The 26,311-nt window shown below is 42.6% G+C and overlaps 1 protein-coding gene across 1 annotated transcript in view; it reads right to left on the reverse strand.

Moving 5' to 3' along the window:
- Positions 1-26,311, reverse strand: part of LOC138512981 (protein FAM118B-like) — a 391,143-nt gene that overhangs the window by 350,711 nt on the left and 14,121 nt on the right. The window contains exon 2 of the mRNA XM_069627701.1: positions 9,423-9,460. Within this exon, the coding sequence (XP_069483802.1) occupies positions 9,423-9,451 (29 nt within the window). The 5' untranslated portion in view covers positions 9,452-9,460. The remainder of the gene's footprint in view (positions 1-9,422; positions 9,461-26,311) is intronic.

Genomic DNA, 26,311 nt, shown 5'->3' on the forward strand with positions numbered 1-26,311 from the left:
CACCCCTTGTCCCGTGGAATGGAAAAAAAAGAAATAGAAAGAGTAGCAATCACTAAAAGTATCCTAAGTGTCTCCCTTTGCCAGACACCAATAACTTATTTTTTACTTCTTCATATATTCCCAGTACTAGTTTAGATAGCACTATGCGGCGCCGCCTTCCACCCCCTTTCGGAGCTAGGTTTCCGTCACTTCTACCTCTTCACTTATTTCTTACTCCTAATGGCCATATGCAAAGAAAAGATAAAGAAACTTTTAAGACCTGTCTTTAATAGACACCCGTTATTCTCTCCTCTACCTGCCCACGTTATCCTGTTCACAAGTTCCCCTCCCTCTCCCTTTATGATCGCTCGCACTCGGTACTCACGTGCCCGTCTTGAACCGATAGTCTCCGAAACTGGGTCCGTCCAGGCGGTGTTGCCTTTCTGCTCAACGGTCAGCCCCGGCTCCGGCGAGCTGTACTCAAAGGGGATTTTGCAACCGGGATCCCGTACCCCTTCTAGTTTGAGTGCGCACTTCTAAGCGTACCGGTCGCCGTTGGCGGGTAGCTTCCCGGAGCCGGCTCACCGTGCGTTTCCCTTTCTGACCGGAGATTCTCGTGCCAAAAAGGGGGTCGTTAAAAGGAGTTCAGGAAAAATAAATTTGGAAATATCACGCTATCGGGGTCACCACTGAGTGGAAGCGCCCCCAAATTAGCACGATCCTCCCTGCAATGGGAGACAATAATGGACACTCCCGTAATGGGAATAAGGCCAAGACAGAGTGCGGGTGAGCGTAAGTGGGAGTTTATCAAAAGAATATGGCATGCAAAGAACTCTGCAACCTCCGAGAGCGCTCTGCCTGACAATCGCAAAGGCAGGCGTATTTCTAATACAAAAAACGTCATCAGAACCTACACACTATAGGGGGCACAAGTTAATTGGGATTGGGTGGCGTTGACTAACTATAGGTGTTGCTGCAGCTTGGTTGGTCCGGGTGGGAGGACGTCACTGGTCAGCCTCGTGGGTTGGGTTGGGCCTGGCAGGCTGGCTTGAGGTCATCCGGACGGTGTTGGTTCGCTGGGGCAGCCTGTGACAAAGATGAATACCTTCCCTGACTTGGGTGCCCTAGATCATGCACATTGCAGTTACTTAAAACCCCATATCTAACTTCTACAGTAAATCTTTCAATCAATGAAATACAACACAGGAGGAATGCACCTTGTGAGGGGTCTGGTGGTCATCTATTGGATTTACCGGTGTTCTGACGTCTGGTATTTCAGGTCGAGGGGCTGGGCTCTGAGGGCTTGGGCCGGGTGGTACATGTTTTATTACTACGTTAGAGGCTACTATGAAGGGGGCTCTGTGTCTTGTCCCATTATCGGGGGTAGTGTTTGTGCGGGGTCAGACGTCTTGGGATGGTCTGGGGGATTATGGGATTTACGAGAGGGTGCTGGTAGATCAGTGGATTAAAACGTGAGTTTATTACCGTGCTGTAAATAACACAGGTGGCGGCCGGTGGCCTTGGATTCTGTGTTGGGGCCTCTGACTCTCTGAAGCGGTTCCAGCTTGGTCGGGGGAGGTGGGGGAGCACGGCACAGGCCTTAGCTTTTTTCTACTTGGCAGGCTTCGTAGGGTGGGAGGGAGAATGGCCTTGCATATATTCACAAAAGGTATTTTCCTCGTGTGTTGCCTTAATTTTGAATACAAAACTTTTATATCATTTGTCTTATTTAAACTACTATACCATACATATATACTTCGAGTTCATTAAACATTTCGTTAATATATTCAGTCTGAGTACCTTTTCGTTACCTAACATTATATTCACTACAGTGGTGGATTATTTTATGTACAATAGACGTTACATGAGGTAGTTCTAGGTTATGGCCTACAGAGATTGATACTCGCCGCTACGGGTGACTAAGAAAACATATACGAGTTCAGGTTTCTACATAAAACTGAAAGAACACTTATACATATAAAGGTTATACGTTTCATCGACATCTTTCTCTGTGGGTATAGCAGCATTAGTCCAGACCTGGGGTGATATCATATAAACGTTACATCTTTATGATTAATTTACAGTTTACAGAACCTGTATAAAAAGAGGTAGTTCATTAATACCAATACTTGAATTATTTTCTACTTTCTTCAGTTAGTGATGCTACAGTTTCTTCCCCGTCGCCCCGGCCTCGCGGACCAGGGCATGCGGGGTGCAGTATTACATTGTGAACGACGAAATGTTACAGTGTTAGCATCTCGGGTTAGCTCATACCCGGCTTTCTCATGGGAACGCGCTCGCAGCGGATCTACCATGGTGCTGCGGCGGCAGGGATGCTGGGAAAGTCCTCCAAAGGTGGGGGCCGCGCTACAGTGTGCTGAACTCACGCCATCTTTACTGGGCACGATGGCTCCTGGGCCTGTCTAAACTTTAGTGTGTGTGTGTGTGTATATGATGGATACGTGGGGGCAATGTCATCGGCGGACGAGCCCTCCTCCACCTGGGCCCGGGTGGCACGAGGGGACGCCCAGCGAGCCATGGTCCTCACCGGGGGAGGATAATGCAGGAGAGGGGGCCTTTAAGGCCTGTCCTCCCCTACATTTGGTTGCATGACATGATATGTATGTCTTTGATTTGTATAATGATACATTTATTTTGAGGTGTTCTAGCATGGCTGACGAGTACCTATGGTTGCACAAAATAATAATCCAATTTCATTTTTAGGTGTACCAGTAGAAGAGGGATGAAAAATGTATTGTGCTTGGTACTTAAAGTGTCTTTTTCTTCTATTTTAGAAAATTAACTGATTAGCTCATCAGCACCAGATTCTTGAAGCGCTGGACCCCTGGAGGATGCCAGAGGATCGGAGACCCCGGCAAAGCCCCCGGACTAAAGAATGGGGTGAAGATAGATTCTTCAGAGACTGTGAAGATGTTATTGCAGTAGAAGAAGTACCAGGTTTTATCTTGGAGAATAGAAGCTTGCTGTATCACAACATGTATATTAGCCTAAACCCTGATTTTATTATTGAAAGATTTTTGAATGGAACAGAGATTACGTCTGATCAGGTAAAGGAATGGGTGCAAACACGCAAGAAAGAAGCTCAGAGGACAACCAGAGAGATCATACTGCAGTTAGAAAATACTTTTGTGAGTTCATCCAGTATAAAGAGAAAAAGAGGGAAGCAAATGGCGGGTTTATTCGTAGCCTCCATTGTGATGACTATCATTGGTGCTGTAGTGGGCACAACAATGTCCACAGCCACTGCTGTGTCTGTGGGTGCTTTAAGTGCTAAGGCACAGGAATTAACATACGATTTAAAAACAATACACCAAACGTTAGGTGGAATTAGAGTGGGACACAATGAGGTAATGAGATATGTCAATGAGACAATATTAGTGTTGAATGAACAAGCCAAAGTTGTGGAGCATGGTACCAATGTTGTTGTTAAACATGATACATTGCTGCATGACATTGTAAATGTAGTGAACTCAATTGAGATACTACTGGGAGGTATTTACGAGAAGTTCAAAGTGCAATATCTCAGTTAATTCAAGGACATATACCCTTGTATTTTGTGTCATCTGATATCATCCGTCAAATGATTGCCCAGATCACACAAAGAGAAATGGAAATGATTCAGGAGAAGATAGCATTTGAAATGGGAAGTGCGATGCCATTATACATAAATATGGAAAGGATGCAAATAGGTTTCTTATTATGCATTCCATACATTGCTCCCGAATTGATTTATCAGACCAAGTTGGTACATAATGTAGGTTTTTGACAAAGTGAAAAATACGTACAGATTAGTACTCCCAAGATGATAGCATTTCAATCATGGGAACATGATGTTTATCTGATTCCAAATTGGGATAATTGTGTGAAATTCAAAGAGAAAAATTATATATTCCCAGGCAAGCCATTTATTCCGGATGCAGCAGATGCTATTTGTGGGCTGAAATCAAATCATGGGGTATCTGGGGGTTGTGAGATGGTCATTAGTAATCCTGCGGTTGAAGAGCTCGCCTATGCTAAACTAATTAAGGGCAAGTGGTTGGTGGGTACATTGATACAATATTACACTTTTACTTTCCTTTTTAATTTAATTGTATTTGGTTAAAAAATAAACTTTTACAATATCTCTTCAATACAATACAGCTCATAAACAAGTAATAAAATCCACAGTAAATTCAAAATAAAAACAGTCCATTAAACCATGAAAAAACTCAGAATCATCATCATACATTAAAGAATAACTCCTTGGGCAAAGTAATTAAAACAGGGGTAAATAAGAGTAAGGATAAGGTGGAGGACATAAGGATACGAGAGTTCATAAAAGGAAAAAATCACAACAGGAAGAGGAGAATTAAAAACAAAAGAACATAGACTATCATTTTCCAGGCTCTGCAAGGTCAAACCTCGACCATAGTGATCACTCCAAAAGTGCCAATCACAAATTTGTATTTACAGGAGGATTTCTAGAACACAATATTGCTTTTTTCCAGCACCTGAATCCCTGCTATTGTTAAGTTCTGATAGTACCCTGATATCATACTGTCCCAAAACATGTCTGGGACATGTTTCTCAGTCCCCACACCAAATCTTGCGAACAGTACTAATCTTGCTGGCCAGGTACCCTCATATTCTATAAACAAATGTTTCAAGGATTGTTTCTACGGGTTTTGCACACATTACATAGAATAAGAGAGGAGTCACCCATCCCCCTTTGAGACAGAGTTTCTCTGGTGTGGACAACATTTAGTCTCATTCTGAGAAAGTTTTTCCTGATTTTACTGTCCGGAAATTTCACCAAATAATTGGCAATACACCCTTGCTTTTTATCAACTTTCAGGAAAAGGTTTTCACATTCCAGACTACGCAGATGTTCTATAGTCGTTATCCAGTCCATTTCAAACCAGGTCTTTTTTGCCTTGGTGGGATTCTCAAACAGAGTTTAGCAATCTAAATCTGTTGTGTTTAGCCCTTCTATTGCCCAGGCTTCCAGGTTTGAAAGCATCTTAGAACTGCTTTTTTCCAAGTGAGATTTTATATCTGCGAACAAGGACCCCTCATTAGATGTCATTATGAGCCAAAAGAGAGAAACCAATTTCCAGCCAGCGTGAGCTTTAAGTGATCGGAGGCCCAATTCGGATCTAAGACTTGCAAACTGGAGGCTGTGTGGGAGGCCTAGAACACTCTTCCAAATCAGCCCTTCCCATCTGGGTCAATCTCCACGCCAAAGAAGAGGCTTTGCCTTCAGCCCATATAAGACTACCAGGACTACCTTTGCTTTATAATATTTAATCAAAGGGATGAGCGAAAAGCCACAGTATTTCGTTAGATCTTTTTTCATCTGAGGGATGATCTGGCTGGTCTTATTATAAATATCCTGCTCCACTTTACAAATAGCTGGAGAGGCATAGATTTTATATCCTAAATATATCAATTATTCAACTCTTGGATTTGCTGACCTCCCATCTCCCAGTGTGGATAGAGCCCCTTTTTGTTTCTGTGTTTAAACACTACGATTCTTGACTTTTTGGGGTTCAATGTAAGACCATTCTCTTTAGCATAATAGTCAAGACTGTTCAAAAGGCGCTGAAGCCCCACTGCTGTATTGTCCAACAGGACCAAATCGTAAGCATAGGCAAGCCAATGAACTCCAGATCCATTAATCTTTGAGCTTGCCAATGCCGACGACTTAAGGAATTCCCCCGCATCGGCCAGGTAGAGATTGAAAAAGAGGGGGCCCCCAAACAACCCTGCTGAACTCCTCTTTCCACTCTAATATGGTCAGAGAGATACCCTTCTTGGTCTAGTCGAACTCTGATTGTGATTTCTCTGTGAAGCTCAACCAGCATGGCCAATAGGCCTTCTGGAATTCCCCAGGATCTTAACTTCAACCACAGATGGTTTCTATCTACCTGGTCAAAGGCACTTGAGAAGTCCACCCAAGCCCCAAAGAGTTCAAGTTCACCCTTCTTGCCTGTCTATTCACTCAGAATATTTAGTGTTACTCCATTAAGAGCCGTCGACAGCCCTTTTCTGAATCCCGTTTGGTACTTTGATAATATCTTGGTCTCTTTCACCCAGTCTTCCAATTCCCCAAACAGGATTCTCATAAACATCTTACTGTCAATGTCCAGGAGAGCGATTGGGTGGTAGTTCATTGGTACCGCCCAGTCACCCCCCTTGAACAATGGTATTATAATAGCTGATTTCCATGAGCAAGGAAACCTCTGCTTTGCGAGAATGTCTTTAAACAACCAGTTCAAAAGTTTCGCCCAGAGGTGAGGGTTATTCCTCAAAACATGATTTGTGAGTCCATTGGGACTCGCTGCCTTTGATGTTGAGCTATTTATGATCATATCCATTATGATTTGTTCATTAAAGGAAAGACACCACTTTGTTGGTTCACTGGTAGGCGGAGACGAGTCACTGGCAGCTCTAAAGGCCTCAGACAGATATTCAGTCCAACATTTCTCCGGTACTAAGTTGCACAATGTGCCACTTGAGTTGCCCTCCAGTTGGTGTATAACTGACCAGAAATGTCTCGAGTCCCCGTTCCTAATTAACTTTAACATGAGTTCCCCATCCTGTTGAAGATGCAACATCTTTCTACTTTTTTGACCAATGCATATATTCCTGCCGGAGGCATCTTGAATTTCTTTTATAGATTCCCTCTTCCTGGTCCAATCTTTTAAGCTGTGTCAGGCTCCAATTTAAATGTTTTTTCCTCTGTGATGTTTCTTCATCAACCGTGTGGCGATGAACCTGTGATTTCCCGCCACCTCCAATACTCAGTGGACAGGTGGTCCAGACAAACCTGGTGAAGACCTCAGGCTTACAATTATCCCATTGGACCCGTGCAGTAATGTCCATAAGTCGACTATTAAGGGCTCTCCCCTCCGATTTATACTTAATAAGGCGTATTCTACCCTTCCTATTGTCAATATCCTGACAATGTCTATCCTGTGTTCTGCATATGATATCGGATATTGAGAGCTCTAAGCGTGAGTGATCGCTCTCCCCATCTTGCCTGATGTTAAGTGATGCCGGCCGTGTGAAAAGGTCATTCGACATAAATATATAGTCGATGATGGATTCAGATGATCCTTGCCACCTCGTTGGATTCACTGGGATATCACCCAGAAGCCTTCCATTTGCCATCTTCAGCCCCCATCCCATTAGAAATTCCATCCATGATTTACCCTTCTCAGTCACTCTACGTGAACTATGGTTGGCCATTTCTTTCAATAAAGGAGTGCTTTGTGAATTTAAGTTTCCTGCCAAAATTATCTGTGCGCCCCCCCAAAGGATTCTCGGCCGGGTAACGACCTGGCGAGAGCCAATCAGAATGCGTGTTGCATTCTGCTTAACTCTCGCCGGGTACTTATAGCTAATATACATTAACATGCTAACTTAATGAATCCCAATTAACTGAATCCCCTATCCTTAACATGGAGTGCAAATAAGTTTACATGGAAATAAATGTTCTTAATCCAAATCTGAAATGCATCTGGTTCATTGAATGAGATTTTTAAACATGCAGCACTGCAGTAGTTTGTGTGGCAGGCTGCGAAGAAGGAATGTGCCCTGCTGAAAAACAGTATTGTTAAGTCAGGAAGTCAAAGGAAGAGAAATGTATCTTATTGCTGTCCAACAGTAATACCACATGGTGTTTGGTGGTATGACCTATTGAAGGGAAGGATTTCTGTTGATTGACAGGATGAGATTATAAAAGATATTGTGAGTGGGTATGAGTTTTAGACGGACAGGCTGACTTGCAAGGAGACGTGCAGAGATACTGTGCTGGGAACCAGGCTGCCGGGTGCTGGGCTGTGACATATGGTCTGAGATGCTTTTCTGGCTGAGACAGTGCTGGCAAGTTGCTGAGATCATGACCTTGTTTTATCGTTGGCAAGCCCAAAAAGAGGGGTTTTCCAGAGCTAGCAGCACAGGAACCTTGCCAACTTCTAAGATGAATATGGGTCATAAGTGAGGTTTGGATGCCTGGATGCATTTTTAAAAGCCAGTCAGGGTCAGCAGGTTGCTATCATTGCATAATGCTCATTAGTGTTTGGAACAAACATGTTTTTAAAGTTCCTAAAAAAAGGTTTTTTTTGCTGTTGTTTTCTCCTTTTTCTCTTTCAAGCTGCATTCCCTGCCAATTTTTGCTTGTGTACAAGGACATTGGTAAGATAAGACTGTGAAGCTTTTTGATGAATGCTAATTGTGTAATGTAACATTTAATTTCCTATTTTTCCCTTTCGTATACCCAGCTTGCACAGCATGGTGTATTTTATTTGAATAACTATGAATATCATTGGCACATAAAAAAACAGAATCTGAAAACATCTTGTGTCAGACGTCATTGCATGAATGTGCTCACTGGCACAGAGGTTGAAAATTCACAGGGTCTAGCCCCATTTTACTGTTGTTGGTAATTCATGTTGTCATTCAAATAGATAGATGTCCGTTTGTGTAAACCATGTTGTGCTTTATAATGTGTCCTGAAGTAACTAATGCACCTCAGATGAAGGCATCATCCTTACGCCCATGTAAATCCTATATGACTGTGAGTCTCATCACGAGTTGGGCGGTATCCCGGCTGTAATACCGCCCAACTGTAATAGCGTTAGCACCCACCGGTCCGGTGGTATTGCCGCCGGATCACGGGTTGGGTGTTAACAGTAATTCCCCATTCCGCATTGGGCCCATTGGTTCCAATGGGACATTTTCAGCGCTAATACTGCGTGCTAATACAGCCGGCGGTAATACCGCCGAAAACAGGGTGCTAAATGGGATTTTCTTCTCCAGAAAAAAGCTGGAGGTAAAACAGCCCATTTAGCGCCCAACACGTGATAGGGCCAGCCCTTAAATGCGGCTACAGCCCAACTCGTGATATGATATGAAATGATAGGTTATTTATAACGCGCTTAATACCCAGAGGTTTCTACGCGCAGACCTGGGGATCGAACCTGTGTTGCTCCGTATCGTTTTGCTTCCAAGGTGAGCACGTTGCCACTGAGCTATCCTCCCAAGACTGTATATTCAAATCCTTGAAGCATACATGCACTCTCTGTGGTAAGACCCACATCCAACTTCGGGGCAGGACTTATTTGTTCTTTGCCTCCTGAATATAAACAGGTCAGCACCATTATTCCCTTAATCCGCTATCCATCACCCAGAAACAGACGACCTATGCACAGTGGAAGCAGCCCTCAGTGAAACTGCTTCCTCTATACAAACACTAATTGCCTCTTATGGGGACAGTTTTTTGCATTGCAATTGTGTTGAGTTTGCAAACACAAAACGACTTGTGTACATCTGGCTGAAATGTCTTAACATAAAGATATCAATTCGTCTTCAAGGTCTCAGTGCTCCCTATTTATTGATTTATCTCACATACGGTTTTCCAGTGCAGGTATTGTGTTCACCTGGGTGTGTCTTTGCTCGTTCGATCCATCTGACTGCACTGTTAAAAGAAAAAGGAAAGGATTTTAGTCATATATTATCCATTTATTAGCTTTGTATAATGCCAAATGTGTCAGCTTGCAGCCGCTTTGTCACATATGAAACGTGTACACATATACAATTAGTCACGATAGCGCAAACATTCAGAGGTTGTAGTAACATGGTTTCTGTGTAGAAGAGGGAGTAGCACTGAGCAAACACCTGTCATGTGTGTGCTGAAAAGCTGAGGTGGTTGGCTGGTTCTGTGAAACTCTTATAGATGGATCAGAGACATTGCAAGTTAGGTTGAGGCTTCGATCCTAAGGTGCCTAAAGTGTTACTAGCTCTGGGAGAGCACATTGAGGGAGAGTTTGAGATTATGTAGATACCCAGGGCCCTTCACCCAGAATGCATTTTTATGAACATATGTATGCGATGTTATCTTGTAACACATTATGTACTTAGGGAGAGATTCTAGGGCATGTGGCAAACCAAAAGAAGGACTGGGACGGTTGGAGTTCGTTCTCAGGAGGCAAAACACCTAACTAGCCCTATCGCTATGAGGGAGGTTTCCTACCTAACAAAACAAAAGCTACATTTCTGGTTTAAAGTCCAAAATAACGTTTTCAGTCCGAATCCTATCCATCTAACTGGCTCTACCACTTTAGAAACAACACTAAATGGGAAATGGGAGGATTTGTACAGTGGCCTCAACAGGTCGTCTGCCTGGCCCAATTAATATTTGGTGTGTTCTGGGGTTTCACAATTTCCTTTTTACATCACGCAATATTCTTCCCAAAGAACAAAGAAAACTGTCTTTTGTTGTGAACGTTTCCATTCCTCCAGGATCTTTTGTAAACAACTAAAAAAACACTTCCTTCTTCAAGGTGTTGGGTTTTCCCATAAAAGTTGTTTCAGGTAGGGTGGCTGTACACCAGGGGTGTTGCTAGGTCTGGAAAAGACCTGGGGCTACGCTAATGTCGTAACGGTTGGGACTAGGGGCTAGCTAGCCTTTTGGTTGTAGCACCTGAGATTCTATCCGGGGCTACAACCAAAAGACCAGGGGCTATAGCCCCCTTAGCCCCCCGTAGCAACGCCTCTGCTGTACACTGTGCCTTATCTGATTTCTGTACCTTCTGCTGCTTTTTCAGCATTCATTTTAAGTGTTCTGAACTCTTTCTCAATCCCCCTTTCATAGGATATTTGCACCCTCAGGTTTCTCAGGCTCCTGTAATGTGGATAGTTTTCCCTGCCGTTGATTACAATGTTCGTAATTTGTAATGGTACACCCTCTGTTGGGTTTCTGTAACCTTGTTGGCTTTCCCTGTGGCCACTTGTCTCCATAGCTACGGTTCAATGTGAGCTCAGGGATACAAGCTCCCTCTAAAGATTTGGTCTCGGCATCCGTTAATAGCCTACCAGCCCACCATAGTTAGTTTGTGGTCACGCCACTGGATGAGACGTGGGAATTCTTCTCTCTGCTCTCCCTCAGTCGGGTAGAACACCAACCCACAGGCGTTCAGGTCACAGCTTCCTTCCCCTCCTCACTGTCACTGGCTCTGCAGTCTACCTTAGCTCTGCCCCTCCAGATGTTCAACAATGCACAAGACTTGTCTCTGCGTAGAGGTTCCCTTTAGTCCGTAGGAGTTTCCTCTCTTATACATGTCACACGAATAATCCGAATGTTGTCCTTCACTGACTATGGCTTTCAGGCTATGTTCAGCATAACCCGCATCTAATACATGAGAAGAATGATCTTTGTAGAACATAGTCATTGTAGGAGATATTCAAGTCCTTTCTACATTCATATATGCAGACAAGGTCGTTTGGCCTGGGAGTTCTGTTCTGGAATGGGAGTCCTTGTCCTCATGAGTGGAGTCACTCCCAGTGAGATTTCACTTACCCAGACCCCTGGGGAGGGTCTTTTGCATAGCAGGTTCACCTCTCTAGCTTCTATGGTGGGTACTGGGAAGAAGGGATGAATTGTCCAGATTCGTCACAGTTGGGTTGTACGTATTTTTGCCTTTTCAGGATAAAGCACTGTCTGGGTGATTGATTTGTACTCTTTTGGAAAGGCACATGTAGATCATGCTTTATCAATAAACAAATAGAACGTCTATAGATTTTGCTGGTTACCAGACATTTGGTCGAAAAAATGTGGTCGACTGGACAAATGGTCGAACCAATTTGATCGAAAGCCAAATGGTCGAATTTTTTTTATTTTTAGTTTCACCCATTTTTTTTTTTTTGGGGGGTCCCCCTCCCACCTCCTTTTTTTTCTAAAAAACCCTTTTTCTTCCTAAACGAAAACCTAAAAAATATATATATACATTTTAAAAAAAATTCGACCATTTGGTTTTCGACCAAATTACGTCGACCATTTGCCTTTCGACCAATTTACAGTCGACCACTTGTCTGGACAGCGATTTTGCTGGCTCCATTCAACTGTTTGTTATTAGTAGGAAACGGTACCCTCTCAGGTCAGTCCAATGGATTGTTTGCTACTGTGACTAATGCAGAATAAGGGACTCCTAAGTCTATCAGGTCACGCAAGGGACTTCTTTTTACATTTTGGATCCAGATCAGTGCTTTGCCCAAGGGACAAGGCAAAAGTAAAAATGAGATGTGTTCCTATACCTCATGCTGCAGTATTTCTCTGTGCCTGTCCCTTCCAGTCATTGGTAAATTTCCTTTGTTGGTAGCAGAAGTGTGTCAGCGCTTTTGCAATGTTGGACTCACACGCAGAGCTATCGTCTCTGTAAAACTGCTCTTGCTGTGAAAGTATAAATACATGTCCTGATTCTCCATTGCAAACCTTTTTCCTTCTCTCAGGCAAACAAAGGCATGGCTCTGTGTTAGTTTGTCTGACAAATAACGTTACTGCCCCTATCTCTTTCCTTTAACTATTCCATCTTTTATGAGTAGTATTTCTTTACAAAATGATCCTCCTTCTCATCCTTCATCAAGTGTCTGCTTGCCGCTTATGCAGCATCCTGATCCTCAGGAACATCCTCCAACACTCCAGAAAGTTGAACATTTGATGAACCACAAACATCTCCAGAATGTAAGAAGTTTTATGTTTGCCTGAATAGAAGAATTCTGGCCAACTTAATTCTGCCATAAGGTACATTTGTCTATACCTTTTCCCTTGTCAAATTCCATGCTAACACAGTGCTTCCCACAAAACCCTTACCCAATAGCATTTTGCTCTGTTATTGATCAAATTCCCTCTTCTTTCCTCCTACTTTAGTTCAGAAGGAGCAGTGACCACATGGCTACTCGAATTTCTGGTTCTTCAAACTTCGAGGTGTGCATACCTTCACCGAGGATAATCTATCTCTGCACATATAACGGTATTAGGTTATATTGGGCAATGCTGACGTGATGTATGGCAGATCTAGTGTTAACGCAGTATGTCATAAGTGTCCTGGACAACCTGAAATGAACTGATGCGGCCTGTGCAAGGTGGATCGAAGGAAGACAGAGTGATGAAGTGACTACATTGCTACATGATGGAAACTGCAAAGCACAGTGTAGATGAGGAGCAAACCTGCACTTTGAAAGAGGTAAGTGCTCTTGTGTTTGTATCCTGAATGAGGGTTAGCAATGGAGAGAATAGTGGAGCAGTCCATTATAGTTCCCAGCTCAAAAGCAGATACTCTAGAGATAGAAGGAGCTGCTATAGGGGTTGGAGTCACTGCAGAGATAGACACCAAACTACCCACCATTTAAGATCTGGATATAGTTATCCTAGTAACTGCTACGTCAGAATGGACACAACCACATGGGGCAGGCCAGGATCAATCCCGCTTAGCCAGGCATATTAAAAGCAAAAGAGGAATTCAATTTGGCTATATGATAAACAGTTGCACAGGAGATACAGGAAGAAAGAAATAACAATGGTGTGCAAAACACAGAGAAGCAGGGGGTCCCAGGTGCCAAAAGGGATTACATCACCTAGGAGAAGAAACCCAAAGTTTTGTGCCATCATTGGTCCAATTTGGAGCTCCCTGACCACCCAGCAGAGGAGGATGAATAAAAATACTACCTAAGCAGATGTGACACCCATATCAGATAAGAAGATGCATGCCCTGCAAGCAGTACAGAAAACAACTGACCAGAATAGCAGGATGCAGAAAAGTGTCTAAACATTACCCTGTCCAAGGTGAAAATGCCAGTTAATTAGAAAATGTGAACGCAGATTTAATATTCTTCGACCTTACAGGATAAGCACCAACGGCAGTGGAGGATATATGGCGCCTAGAGATGTGACAGACAGAAAAGTAAACCATCTGTAAAGAAAGCTTTTTCATCCTTACATATGCTACTACACACTGAAATGTGCATGGTGTACTTGGTTCAGTGTACTTTAAAGCACTTATAAACCTTACACAACAAGTATGTTTCAAGTTAGAGAAGAAAGAACATTACATTGAGGAATGTAAGACTGATGGCAAACAGAAAATGTAATATTGCACAAGCCTTCCAAAGGAGACAAGGCTTTTTGTTCATAGCCAGAATATATGGTGTAAAAGACCTTTGAAGCCCATAAATATCCATAGCCCTCACAAGGTGAGTCTCCTCCAAACAGAAAGTTAGCATCCAGGCCTATGGCCTTCAGGAATCCCAAATTATCAGCAGGCGGGGCTCAGCAGCAGGATTAGGAGGGACCTGCAAACCAGAGGTGGGCCAGTCAATCTCATACCGGCCAATTGTGAGCTTACCAAGCACAATTACAGGGTGGTAAATTTAATCGTGGACAAAACACCCTTTGTTTCCACCCTTTTAAAGCCACCCTAAGCCCATCCCGGCCCATTTTAACCCCATTTTTCTGAGGAAGTTTAGAGTGTCCTGATGAATGTGGCTTTATCAAAGTTAGGCTACTGAAACCGGTCGACGGTGTTTGTTACATCTAAAAAGGCACCAATTTGCCTATTTTTTAGCTTGAGCAAATTATATTGTCCTACTTCCCATTAGTAAAAATAAGTTCTGGATGGGAAGTGGTGACTGTATTGTCTTTGTGTTGCTGGAATAGGAATTTATCCTCTTCCTTTATGTTTGTGTCATTTTAACCTTAGCAACCCAGGGTCAGTGTGACAATCAATGGGTTATTAAAGGATTGTCTATCCCATTAGATGCCACACGAGTTTCTAAAAAGGAAGAATATATCCTTTTTACCCTCCCTGGTGTGCTTTTTCTTTTACTTGTAGTCTCTTCCGATCTAAACTAATCTGGAGGAGAGTGGTACTAGACTTACAAGGCTGAATGTATTACACATCATAGAAGTTGGTAATTTAATTCTTATTCTGTCACTATTATACAGGCGTTGTAACACCACAACCTAGTTGAGAGTGCACAGTAGGCAGGGATAGTATCGCTTTTTCATTCTATCCTTCTGTCTTCCGTCACAGCCTTGTTCTCTACTCTATTAATAACCAGAGTCCATACCACAGTTACTTTTGGGTTTGGTTTTACCAACTGGACCTTTTTTGGGTCTTCTTTCGGCTGCTAAAATACTGTTGATTAACATCCAGAATTCCAACAAGATTCCCTACCAGGATCTTGTCTTCATCAGGGTGAATCTTGTCATGGATAAGGGAGCAGTCCTCCCCTCTATTCACAGTTTGCTACTGAAATCAACTGCAGCCACAAGATCCTGTCAGATGGTACAGTGAGGCGTGACAGCTGCTGTCTTTCTATTGCCAGGGGTGAGATTTCACATGAAACCTATTGCATAATATAGCTTGAAACACTAGGATCCTCAGTCTTTGGAAAATGAACTCCCATTCTCAATCTCCCAGTCACCGTATCACTGAGACAGAAAATGAATTGGTGGAAGTCAGGCCACTTATAAGGAGATGTCAGCCCATGTATGCAAGAGAGGATGGGGTGCAACCTGGAGACACAGAGAAGTCAAGGGGCTCAGGACGAGAGTAGAAATTACACAATTGTCAATTTAGAGGGAGCCTGGGCAATCGTACTATCCCTATAAATGTTAGAAAACGATCTCTAGGACACAAAGTGCTGATATATGTAAACAATACCATGGCCGTGTCATAAGTAAACAGAAACGGTGGCCTGTAGGTGGAGTCTCTGCCAGCCCTATCAGACAGCAGGATGGAATGGGTGCCACAGGAATTGTTGGTAATAGCAGCTGTTCACATCCAAGGGGTCCTCAATCTCCAGGTATAGGCTGAACCCAAGCTTCCCTTTCTCCCTGAAATACATGCAGTTGGAGACCGAGTTTCAGCAGATAAGCAAACAATTTGTGACTCCTAAAACGGACCTCATCACCATGAAGGTCAACAGAATGGCAACCCAGTACTGCTGCTGGCATACAGACTTGACCTCTTAACGCGTTAACAATCTTATCACCACACGGCCCGTTGCAACCATTTCCACCCTTATCCCTCTGAGTAAAGGTTCTCAGGAGGTTCCTGAGTGAGAATGACTATCTGATTGTGGTGATGGTTCTATTGGGTGCGGAAGCAATGGTTTCAGATTCCAGTAGGGGAATGTGTCTAGCTCAGAGAAATTGTTGTTGGATCTAATACCAGCTCCGTTAGCGTACCACATGGTGCCAGCACAGGCATTGGCATGGTTAAATCTATATGTCTAGCTCAAATTGGGTTAATCTGGCTGGTCAGAAAGGGCTGTTCAGAATTCTAGACATAGGTATACCTGAGGCTTTGCTTTTGCGCATTGGCACCGATTAGCTGATCCTCTTTCCGCTTGGACTAAGAAGTGGTACTACCCATTTCATGTCCTGATCCCTTGACTAAGGAAGAAAAGGAAAGGCACGTGCGGTATGTGAAAATGGCAGCTCAATGTTATCTGGATAAGCACAGGCCATATCGACATTTCTGTTTGTTTTTTGGCGGGAGGGTGCAAAGGTTTGAAACCTTCTGTTGTTTCTCTGAGCAGATGTACCGGACTGCAGCTTGTTTGGTGTATGCGTTATTAGTGATTACCCTCTCCCTATTGTTCAGGGTCAGTCAGCTAGGAGTGTGTCCGCTTTGCGGTTGGAAGCTATGGCCGTTCCCTTGGTTGATATCTGCTGGGCTGCCACATGGGTGTCACAAACACGTTTGTCTCTCATTATCAGGTGCAGGTTTTTGCTAAAGAATCCAAGGTAGGTCTGACCATGATATGGTCTGTTCTGGAACACTGAGTCCAGATTTAGCAAATAGATCTTTCGGTAGCAGTTATTGATGCTGTGTTGTTTTTTTCTATTCAGATGCAACACTGTATAACTGGTATATCCTCAATTACTGAGCAATGTGACAAGAGCAAACCATGTAATCACAACAGTTTATTATGAAATAACCGAGTAGTTGTGACATCATAACATTATACATCAGGGGCACTGTTTCACTGCTCTCCCCAGTCTCATAGTCGTCCTTACCATTCTCTCTAGGCCTATGCCTTCAAAGGCTGATCCACAATCAGAGGCCCATGGTCACTGAAGGCATATCTGCCCAGAGGCCCATTACTGCCTTCAGGTCCAGTCCCACCCTGATGCCCATCCTTGGGCTAAAGTTCAATCCGGCTTTGATGCCCATCCCTTCTTTAAAGTCAATCCCTGAGCCAGGGGCCATAATGATGACAAGACTCATCCCTGTGCCTTGGGCAAGCCCCACTCCTAGATCTATCCAACTCCGGGGCCCATCCCTGGTAAGGGGCTCTTGCAAGGGTCAGGCCATCCTTACACAGATGCAAACTGCCACTGTGAGGCCAATCCATTCCCTGAGGACCAACCCTGATATGGGGCCAAACCCCAGCACAAGGCCCCACCTTGCACCTGACTTGGGTCAGAACTAAGGAACTATGTCAAATGCTTGCTCATCTAAAACTTTCCATTGAACTACATTGCCAAAAACATAACATTGGAATTGTCTGTATAGAGAAAGCCTTGCCCCAGACATGTGCATTTTATGCCGGTAAAACGTACCCACCACCAATCTACATTGCAAGGATATTGCAAGTCACAAAGGAGTTTATTGAGCAAATAGATGGATTGCAGTTAAAGTAGTGGTGCAATTTTTGTATTCGCTGTGACTAATGATGTGCGTACTAGATTATAAGGTAATTGTATATTGGCTTTTATATTGATATTGCAAGCTTACATGTATTATAGGGATAATAAACGTCACCGTATGTTTCCGTGCTTATATAAAGTAACCAGCCTGCGGCCTTATGTTTTTCCATGACACAGAATTCATCAGTGATGTTTAACATCTTTACAATGCACAGTTGGGGGTCATTACCCTATATATAGTATACCTACAAAAAGATGATTGTACAAGAACATAGTTTGTGCAAATAAATAAATACACCCCTACTCATTTCAATAGTCCAAGGCACTTGGCATTTCCATTAATCCTAGTCTCTCATCTAAGAAACCCTGATCTAGAACCACAATATACCTGACAAAAGGGCTATTTTGTTGCCACTCCGTGGACCAGTGCACAAACTGAAGATGGCAACTTTCATAAAGAAGAATGTGCTTTTTTGGTGGAAATTGTGTGGACGGATACAAACATGGACACACAGGTGGAAAGGGTTACCTCAAACAAGAACATGATTTGGACTACGTGCACAGTTGTTCACCCAAACCAGGAGGCTTCTAGCAGAAGTTATCCATCTAATATTCGTGTTCCACTTTCCTGCACCAATTCCTGTTTGTTTTTATTGGTAATGACATACTGCAAGCTATCACAGTGAATACATTTTCAAAAAAATAACAGGTGTTGAAAGTCCTGCGAGTCCGTTTTGTCACTCACCCATGCCTTTGCCATGCACATGAATCTGGTGAGGAATGAAGAGAGCAGGAGTGTCAGCTGGGTGTGTGGAGAGGAGAGGACATGTTCTGGGATGGATTAAGCTTCCGGGGCCTGCATGCAATCATTCGGGTGGGGTGGGGGGCCAGGTGATTGAGCGCACCTCTGAAACTAATCCATTAGCCAGCTTAGCTATTTTACCAGGATTGGAACCTGCCCCAGCAGGCTACACATTGTTCTCCGCAGCAGGCACCTTAACATGCTAAGCTAATTCCCTGGGATTCGATCCTGTAACTGCAGAGCTATCTCAGCAGTTTAACGTATGTGATTTTCATAAAGTGCCCATTCGTCCACATTTGGCTAGTGCTTGAGGGCTACTGTTTACCAGCATTCTATTCGGCACTTTATGGAAGCACCGGAGTAGCCAGACTAAATAGACTTTGTAAAGTACATTTAACTCGCCTCCCAAGGGCCATGGCAACCAGATCAAATTATCCGTCATAAGTACACTTATTATATCACTAGGAAGAACCGTTGACGTTAGAACCTTAAGGAATGGGATTTATGAGACGTTGCAAACTTCACAAATATTATTATTATGACGCCAAAGAAATAGCAAAGCTGGAAACTAGTAGCGCAGATGGTAGTTCAGCTGATGGGGTATACTCACAGTTGACTATGGAGTCTGCCTCTGCAGAGCTCTTGTTTGTAGTCTACTTGGCATTCACTCCCATTCACTAGCACATTCTTCACGAGGCATAAAGACGACAACTCATCATCATTAGTGCCTCCGAAAACAGAAACACTTCATATCCTGGCATGACGAGCCATTGTGCACTGAAGCTTTAAGGAATTTAATGTATAAACCTTGTTCTTGTTAATCCGCATTGTTTTGCTTTGCATCTCAAGTACAAAGAAGGAAATAAGACAACACAGAGCCTGTCAAGAATGTTTTTAAGACGTCTTTGTTGTCAGGAGAGCATTTTAAATGTGGAGCGATTAGTGCTAGATGGCAGCAAGCAACATCTGTGAGTGGGTGATTGGCAGTCACTATTGTCAGTGGAGTTTCCCTTAAGAAGTGCGTCACTATTGCCAGTGGAGTTTCCCTTAAGAAGTGCAAGTATTGTGTGATTAGAAATGGTAGGAGGGCATAACAAGCACCATCCTGTGTAAAACAATGCGTTCAAGCAGGTGACCTTAAAAATAATTTTCTTTTAATGATTCCTTTCAGGGACACTTTTTTGAGTGCATTTTTGGGTAAAAAAATACAGCTGGGGGAAGTTACCACCTCTGCCAGTGGTATTTCAGAAAATCTGCCCAAATCTGTCCATAGTGTGCCACCTCTGCGAGTGGTAGCCAAACATATTTTGTAATACTTTTTGCCAGCCATTTCCACCTTCAATATGAAGCTGGATCCGTAGGGTTTAGTAGTAGTTCATATAATGACTGTATATTTTTTATGTGCAAACAAAGGTACATTCTGCCCCTTTCATGCATTACATGGGTACAGTGATGGGAGATGGCATTAGAGATGCCCACCTTTTCACCCACTTATCATGGCCCATTGTAAAAACGTGTTTCAGAGTATAGTAGGGAAGCATAATGGTGCTTTCCTTCTGTACAATAAAAATATATATTTTTAAATTGAGCCCAAATTGTAATGTTTACCTCCAGCTATAAGATGAAGGCAAAAATAGGCATATTTTAGCAGAAAATCCCCATAAAATAGCGTTGGCATTATTCCCATGGCATTCTGGTAGAGGTATTTGACCAAACCATGAATTGGGCAGACAGTAAAATGAGCATTAGTTGCCAAATATCAAGGTACTGTCCAAATCTGAATTACCATCTAATTCTTCATAGAACATCTGTAAAACCCAGACAAGATGTGTTTAACCGTCCATTAACATATACATGTACCAAATAGTGGTGGGATGGTCCAGTACCCAATTTACAGCCTAGGCTCAAATCTCGGCTTCATCACAAAACCAAAGTGTGTGATCCGGGTGTTATCATTTAGGGGGTCATCCAGAGTTGACCTGTACATTTCTTTTTAAATAATATTTGTATTTGGTTTATTACAAACCTTAACAATGCACACAAATCCTCCAAGTTTATTTTAAAAAGTTGAAAATCGAAACATAGGTTTCCCTTAAAATGTCAATTCTCTCTAATACTACATTCTTAAAAATTACAACATTTCCAAAAATGTTATCATCACATTTGCAAGATAGTAAAAATAGGAACACTCTCGATCCAAATTCATACAGGTATTCCCATTTCATAGATCCAAAACCCTATAAAAGACAGACAAACCAGCATCATCTAGACATCACCCTAACAACCCTTATTAGGTGGATCCAGTCTCAGCCAATTTAATAATCCCTATTGTGCTAGGCCAACTAAAGTTGGATGGGCCATTAGACATCTATTCTTTATAAAATCATCATTAATACAGTTTACATCTATGCATAATTTCTTGAGGTAAGGCATTCTCAATGCACAAAGTACAATGCAATCAATCAATAGGTGTCTCAATGTTAGGATGCAATTCCTTTTACCACAGAAACGGCAGTAGGCCTCCTTCTCGTCAATCATTTTGATTCTCAGTAATACCTCCTTGGTATATAGAAAGTTCCATGTAAAGCGCATGATCATGTCTGTATGATGACGATTCGGAAATAGGTTCAGATAATATGCATTCAAGCTTCTCTTTATATGATCCGTAGATAGATGGGCCAATGACTGGTATTTATGAAATGTGTCCAATGTATTTGAGCAGTCCAGTTCTAACAATGCAGTTTTTACTCACATCGGATTGGTAACAAAATTGTTTATGAGATAAAAGCTGATTTCAACCTGTATTTCATTACAATGCTTACACATTTTAGGAAGAAAATTGTCCTTATTACCAATCAATTTCAGATTCTCACATATCTCATTATTAAGAGACATTACACACTGGAACACAATTGTTGAATACAGACTGAGCAGTCTCCATCTCACCTTAACTTGGAGGAAAGAAGTGTCCAGTTCATACCAGATGGCTGCTAGGGGGACCCTTAGGACCCTTCTCCAAGGTGTTGCCTCAATTCTGTCCAAATGACTAGACACCCATGTTCCACATAGTCCCATCCCATATAGCATTTTCGGTGTTACTTTACCCTCATAGAACATTAATACCGGCATGAGTGAAAAGCGTCCATATTTCCTGTTGATTTCAACGGGCTGATGGAATAAAAATGTAGCTTTTCGGTCAAGTATTGCAATAATCCTCTGTGGATGACTTGTAATCGTAAAACACAAATATGTGAAACTGAGCTCCCGGGCCAGTACAGTCTGGTCCAAACACCATTTCCGCCTGCACCGCTCTCTGCCTTTAAAGAATTCAAAATGTTTTGTCTTAGGTGGGTTGATTATCAAACCATTATCCCCGGCAAAGACTTCAAATGCCTTCAAAAGACACTGATACACGTTCTGTCAAACAGAAGAAAGTCATCCGCGTATGTAATCCATGGTATCTTTAGCAAGCCATTGTTGGGAGATGTAAAGGTGGCAGAACTTCAATAGTCAGTCTTATCTGATATGTATGAGTTAAAAAGGCAGGGAGCCAATATGCATCCCTGCCTTAAGACCATCCTAGTGTCATTTCTACAGGAAAGATCCCCAGCCTTGTTGAAACTAACTTGTATTGCTTAGGTATCATGTAATCCAATTATCAAATTCAAAAGCCCATCAGGCAGTCCCCAATTGGCCAGGTGTACACATAGGTGAGAGTGGTCAACTCTATCAAACGCTGCTGATAGGTCAATAGATACTGCATAAATCTGACCCTGTTTGTCTGCCCATGTCTGTTCCTGAATACATCTATTCTATCATCTGTAACTACTAAATTGTAGATGTAGATCTATAACTATCAATCACTTCAGGTCCATCCTTTGGTCTTTTCAGAAACCTGTTTGTACCATAATGAGCCTCCCTGTAGACTCTACCCATTCTTTCAAATGTGTCAATAGAAGGGACGCAAAGACTATACTATCTGCATCCATCAATGCAATTGATCAATAGTTTTTAGGGTCAGTCGTCATGTCTCCTTTGAAAATTGGCACAACAATGTACTTCACGATGAAGGAAAGGTTTCTGTGGATATGATGTTATCGAACAAAATAGACAAAAGGCAATACCAAGTTAATGGTTTGGCCTTACACATTCTATTAGTTAACTTATTTGGTGGTGCGGCCCGCGATTTACTACACCTTTTAAGTAAAAGAAGAATGGATTTTGGATTAACAGAGGGAGCCAATTTCCACATCACTCCCCTTGTTTGACCTCTTTCCAACGGAGGCAGATCCCTTCCCTTGGCATACAGCTTTTCAAAATGAGTCAACCGTTGATTCTCAGAAACAGCGTTAAATTGCTTTATCGACTGATAACACTTCCGCGCATTAATCACTTCCCAGAATATGCTTGAATCCTTCTTTCTAAGGATTTCTAACATGTGTTCAGCATTATTCTGTAGCAGCTTAGCTCTGTGCTGCTTTGTAAAATTTGTAAATTTGTGTTCACGTTTACTGATTTTACCCAATTTCTCCTCAGTTGGAGTGTTCCCCACCTTCACCGACCTGCTAGATGATTGTTACACTCTTTTCACTAGCCATGGCATTGTCATACCTATGCATATGCACCTTAAACCCTCTAAATGGGTTTTTCCCTCCACACGGCAGAGCTTTGGTAATCAATCTCTCAAGAGATTTGCCATAATTATTTACACAGAAGGTATTCAGTTTCCACTCATATGCAGTGACATGCAGCATTTCTTCCATGAGCATACTCAGGCCGCTAATGTCCCTCAGCCTCCAAGAGATCTGATTATTCCCTATGTTCACAGTTAAGTCCACAGGGTCCCCTTATTCAGCCTTTCCTAGCCCCCGCACAAATTCAGTAGTGAGTTTACAGTGATCACTCCACAAGTTCTTAATACTAAAATCCACACATTCTTGAAACAGGGTCAAGACTGTGAAGAAATACAACATTGACTTACTCTCTGCCAAAACCAGGTGTAGCCTCCTGGGCAGTCATCCTGCACATTTCCATTAAGCTTCTACAATCCTACTAATGCTAACCCCATGGACCACTTTCTTCCAAACTGCATTCTGTCTTTCAAAGTAATATCATTCTTATCCCCATTTCACAACTCAGCCTCCGTGTCCATTTCATTGCATGTGGAGTTCAAGTCACCCGCCAATATAACTCGGCCATGAGATTTCTCACATTTCCATTCTAAGATGAGCTTAGTAGTCACACTCAAACGCCTATCGAGATCACTCACCCCTTGATGCCAGTGTATATTTATTAGTAGCAGTGGTTGTACATCATGCAAGCTTCCTGAGAGTAATTCCACAGCTAAAATGGTAAATTGGACAATTTTGTGACATTCATATCTTGACAGGGCTTGATTGCTGTTAAAAGCCCTCCCGATGGCGTGCCTCCTATGCTAGGTTTTGCATCTTGAACGAAGATTTGAAAACCATCCAACACAGGGTGGGGGGTGTGATCAAGCAAGTGTCCTCTAGCAGTAAACAGCAACATTCTTTCAAGAGGAACACCGCTGTTGCATTGTTAAAAAGGTGAGCACTACCTCATGAATTCCATGCAACTATTTTCAATCTAACTTCTCTACTAAAGGAATTGCTTATCACTAGCGTCCATCCACACTAATGTGGCTGCAACCCAGGACCAATCACCTTTAATCGCCTTATCAAACTGCTCATTGTTCCCAAATTGAACTACACAGTCTGAACCAGTCGCAGCCCATACCTTAATCATTGTGTCTTGCCCCCTATTAATCGCATCCTGTTCACAAAGTTCTAAAGAGGAACTCTCCTTTCATATTTGGATATTTATGCCAAAAACCACGTTTTGCAATGTCGATTTCTCTTTTAACACCAAGTCTCTTACAATATGAGAGCCAAATTGTAAGACACATCTGTCCGTGGTAACCTGATCAATACATTCTACTCAATATCATAGGACGATACCACCATGAGATATAGAATTTCAGAGACGATGGCCAACATATTGGCTCTGTTTAAGCAGATGGGTATTTCATTTTCCCCACAAACTAATCACTTGCACACTATTTTTGTGGAGACCGAGAGTGGCTGTTTGTTTTTGGATATTACCGGATGTTTTGACTTCGTTTTATTCTCCTTCATTTTACTCTCCTTTTCATTACGGGTCAACCTGTTGTTATCTGTGCTACAGGCACCTCTCCACTCAGAACACTGTCACCTATGTAACTACGTAACCTTAAGCTGAAAGTATCCATGTATCCTCTGCGCCCTAATACGCTTGGGTCTGGCGCGCAGTACAAATAAATAAACAAACAAACAAACTGTATGGATTCCTTGAGTCCACCCCCACATCCATTCAGAGGTAGGCAGGAATCACTCAGATAAGACTCTGGACCTAAGTACGTAAAAATAGAAGGCTTCTTTAATGTTGCAGGTTACAGATAGGAAGATGAGACAGGAGAAGCAGGCAATTACATCTTTCTGGTCAGGGCTTGCATTCTGCAGTCCCCAACCAGTCATCCCTGGAACCGTCAGGTCTCCCCCGCCCCCACACACACACACCACACACGACAGGGTCCAAGTCACAACACACCTCCCTTACTAAAAGGAAACAACAGAAATTACTACATACTAGAAAAGGCTCACTCCAAACTAAACACCTTACCAACTGGACAGGAAATAAACATATTGAGAAACAAAAACTCCTTTTGCCGCCGCCTGCCACGTTGAGGCCTCATGCCTGCCACTCCTAAGAATACACTGTCCACAAGAGGCACTCTGCCCACACAAGGACAACTAATATCTAACGTCTGCAACTCTCTACAATAAAAAACATAAACTCCTTCTGCCTCGGTCTACCACCCACAAGTCATAGTACTTCCACTCCTATGCACAACCTCACTCCGCCAACAGAGAGGCCAACTCTGCAATAAGGAGCAATCACATTGGCATTCAAATATCCTGTCAAGTCGCACACAATAACAACCGCTAAGCCAATCCACCAGCACAAAATATACCACTAAACTAATCCACCAACAAGCTAACAACTCCACCAGGCTGAAAATCCTCACATCAAGACATCTAACACCACCTTCTCTCATGAAAGAACAACAATGAAAAGGTAGAATAAAACAGAAAAGCACAAACTAGACTAAGAACACCAAAAAACGAATGCAACCACACAGGAATGGTGTGCCATATGAGCACACAAACCAAGGTTGGCCACTCTTTAGCCTGCATGTGCAACATATGTCTAATGCAACTACCTAGTTTGAGTGGTAAACCAACCAAAACATAAACACGGGTTAGCTACTTCCATGTTAGTGTAAATTACAATAACATGATAGCAAATATTTCACTAGTTCTCTTTGTTCATTGTCTCTATACCTCTTTAAAACACAATACTCTGATTCTCTAAACTCCAAGAATTTCCAGGACATATCTCTTTCCCCAAACACTTCCAGAAACCTCCATGGCCCGCGAAAAAGAAACAATTACCTCATTCTACTGTTTGCACACTCAGTGGGTCAAGGCCTTGTGTTGTGTCCCTACCAATCTACACCAAAAAGGTGCATTGTGGCCAATTTCTCCAAAAAACTAAAGTCAAAACAGCTGCACAACGATGTGCTTGGCTTACAATCATGGCTTCAAACAATAACTACAAGACTCTAAGTGCTTTTTCCTCAAAACAGTCATGCCCACTACTGCATTAAACCACGATTGCATAATACTCAATAACCCTTAACACGTTCTATGTTAGATTACTGATTGTGCTCTACATGCAATGTGCATCTACTACATTTACTCGAACGCTCATGTCTTCACACATTCACAACATTTACACTCTATGGGCCTCATTATAAGATGTGCGGAATGGGTTTAACTGCACCGGTAATCGTGCCGGCTCCGTTAAACCCACTCTTCAATATTACGAGGTCCCCTTTCGGGACCCGATCTGGACGTCTGGTTTTTCCATACGTCCATAGCGGGTCCCGTGAGGGGACCAGGGAGCTAACAACG

This window comes from Ambystoma mexicanum, chromosome 12 (assembly GCF_040938575.1).
Source record: "Ambystoma mexicanum isolate Mex_15411 chromosome 12, UKY_AmexF1_1, whole genome shotgun sequence".
Taxonomy (NCBI): Eukaryota; Metazoa; Chordata; class Amphibia; order Caudata; family Ambystomatidae; genus Ambystoma; species Ambystoma mexicanum.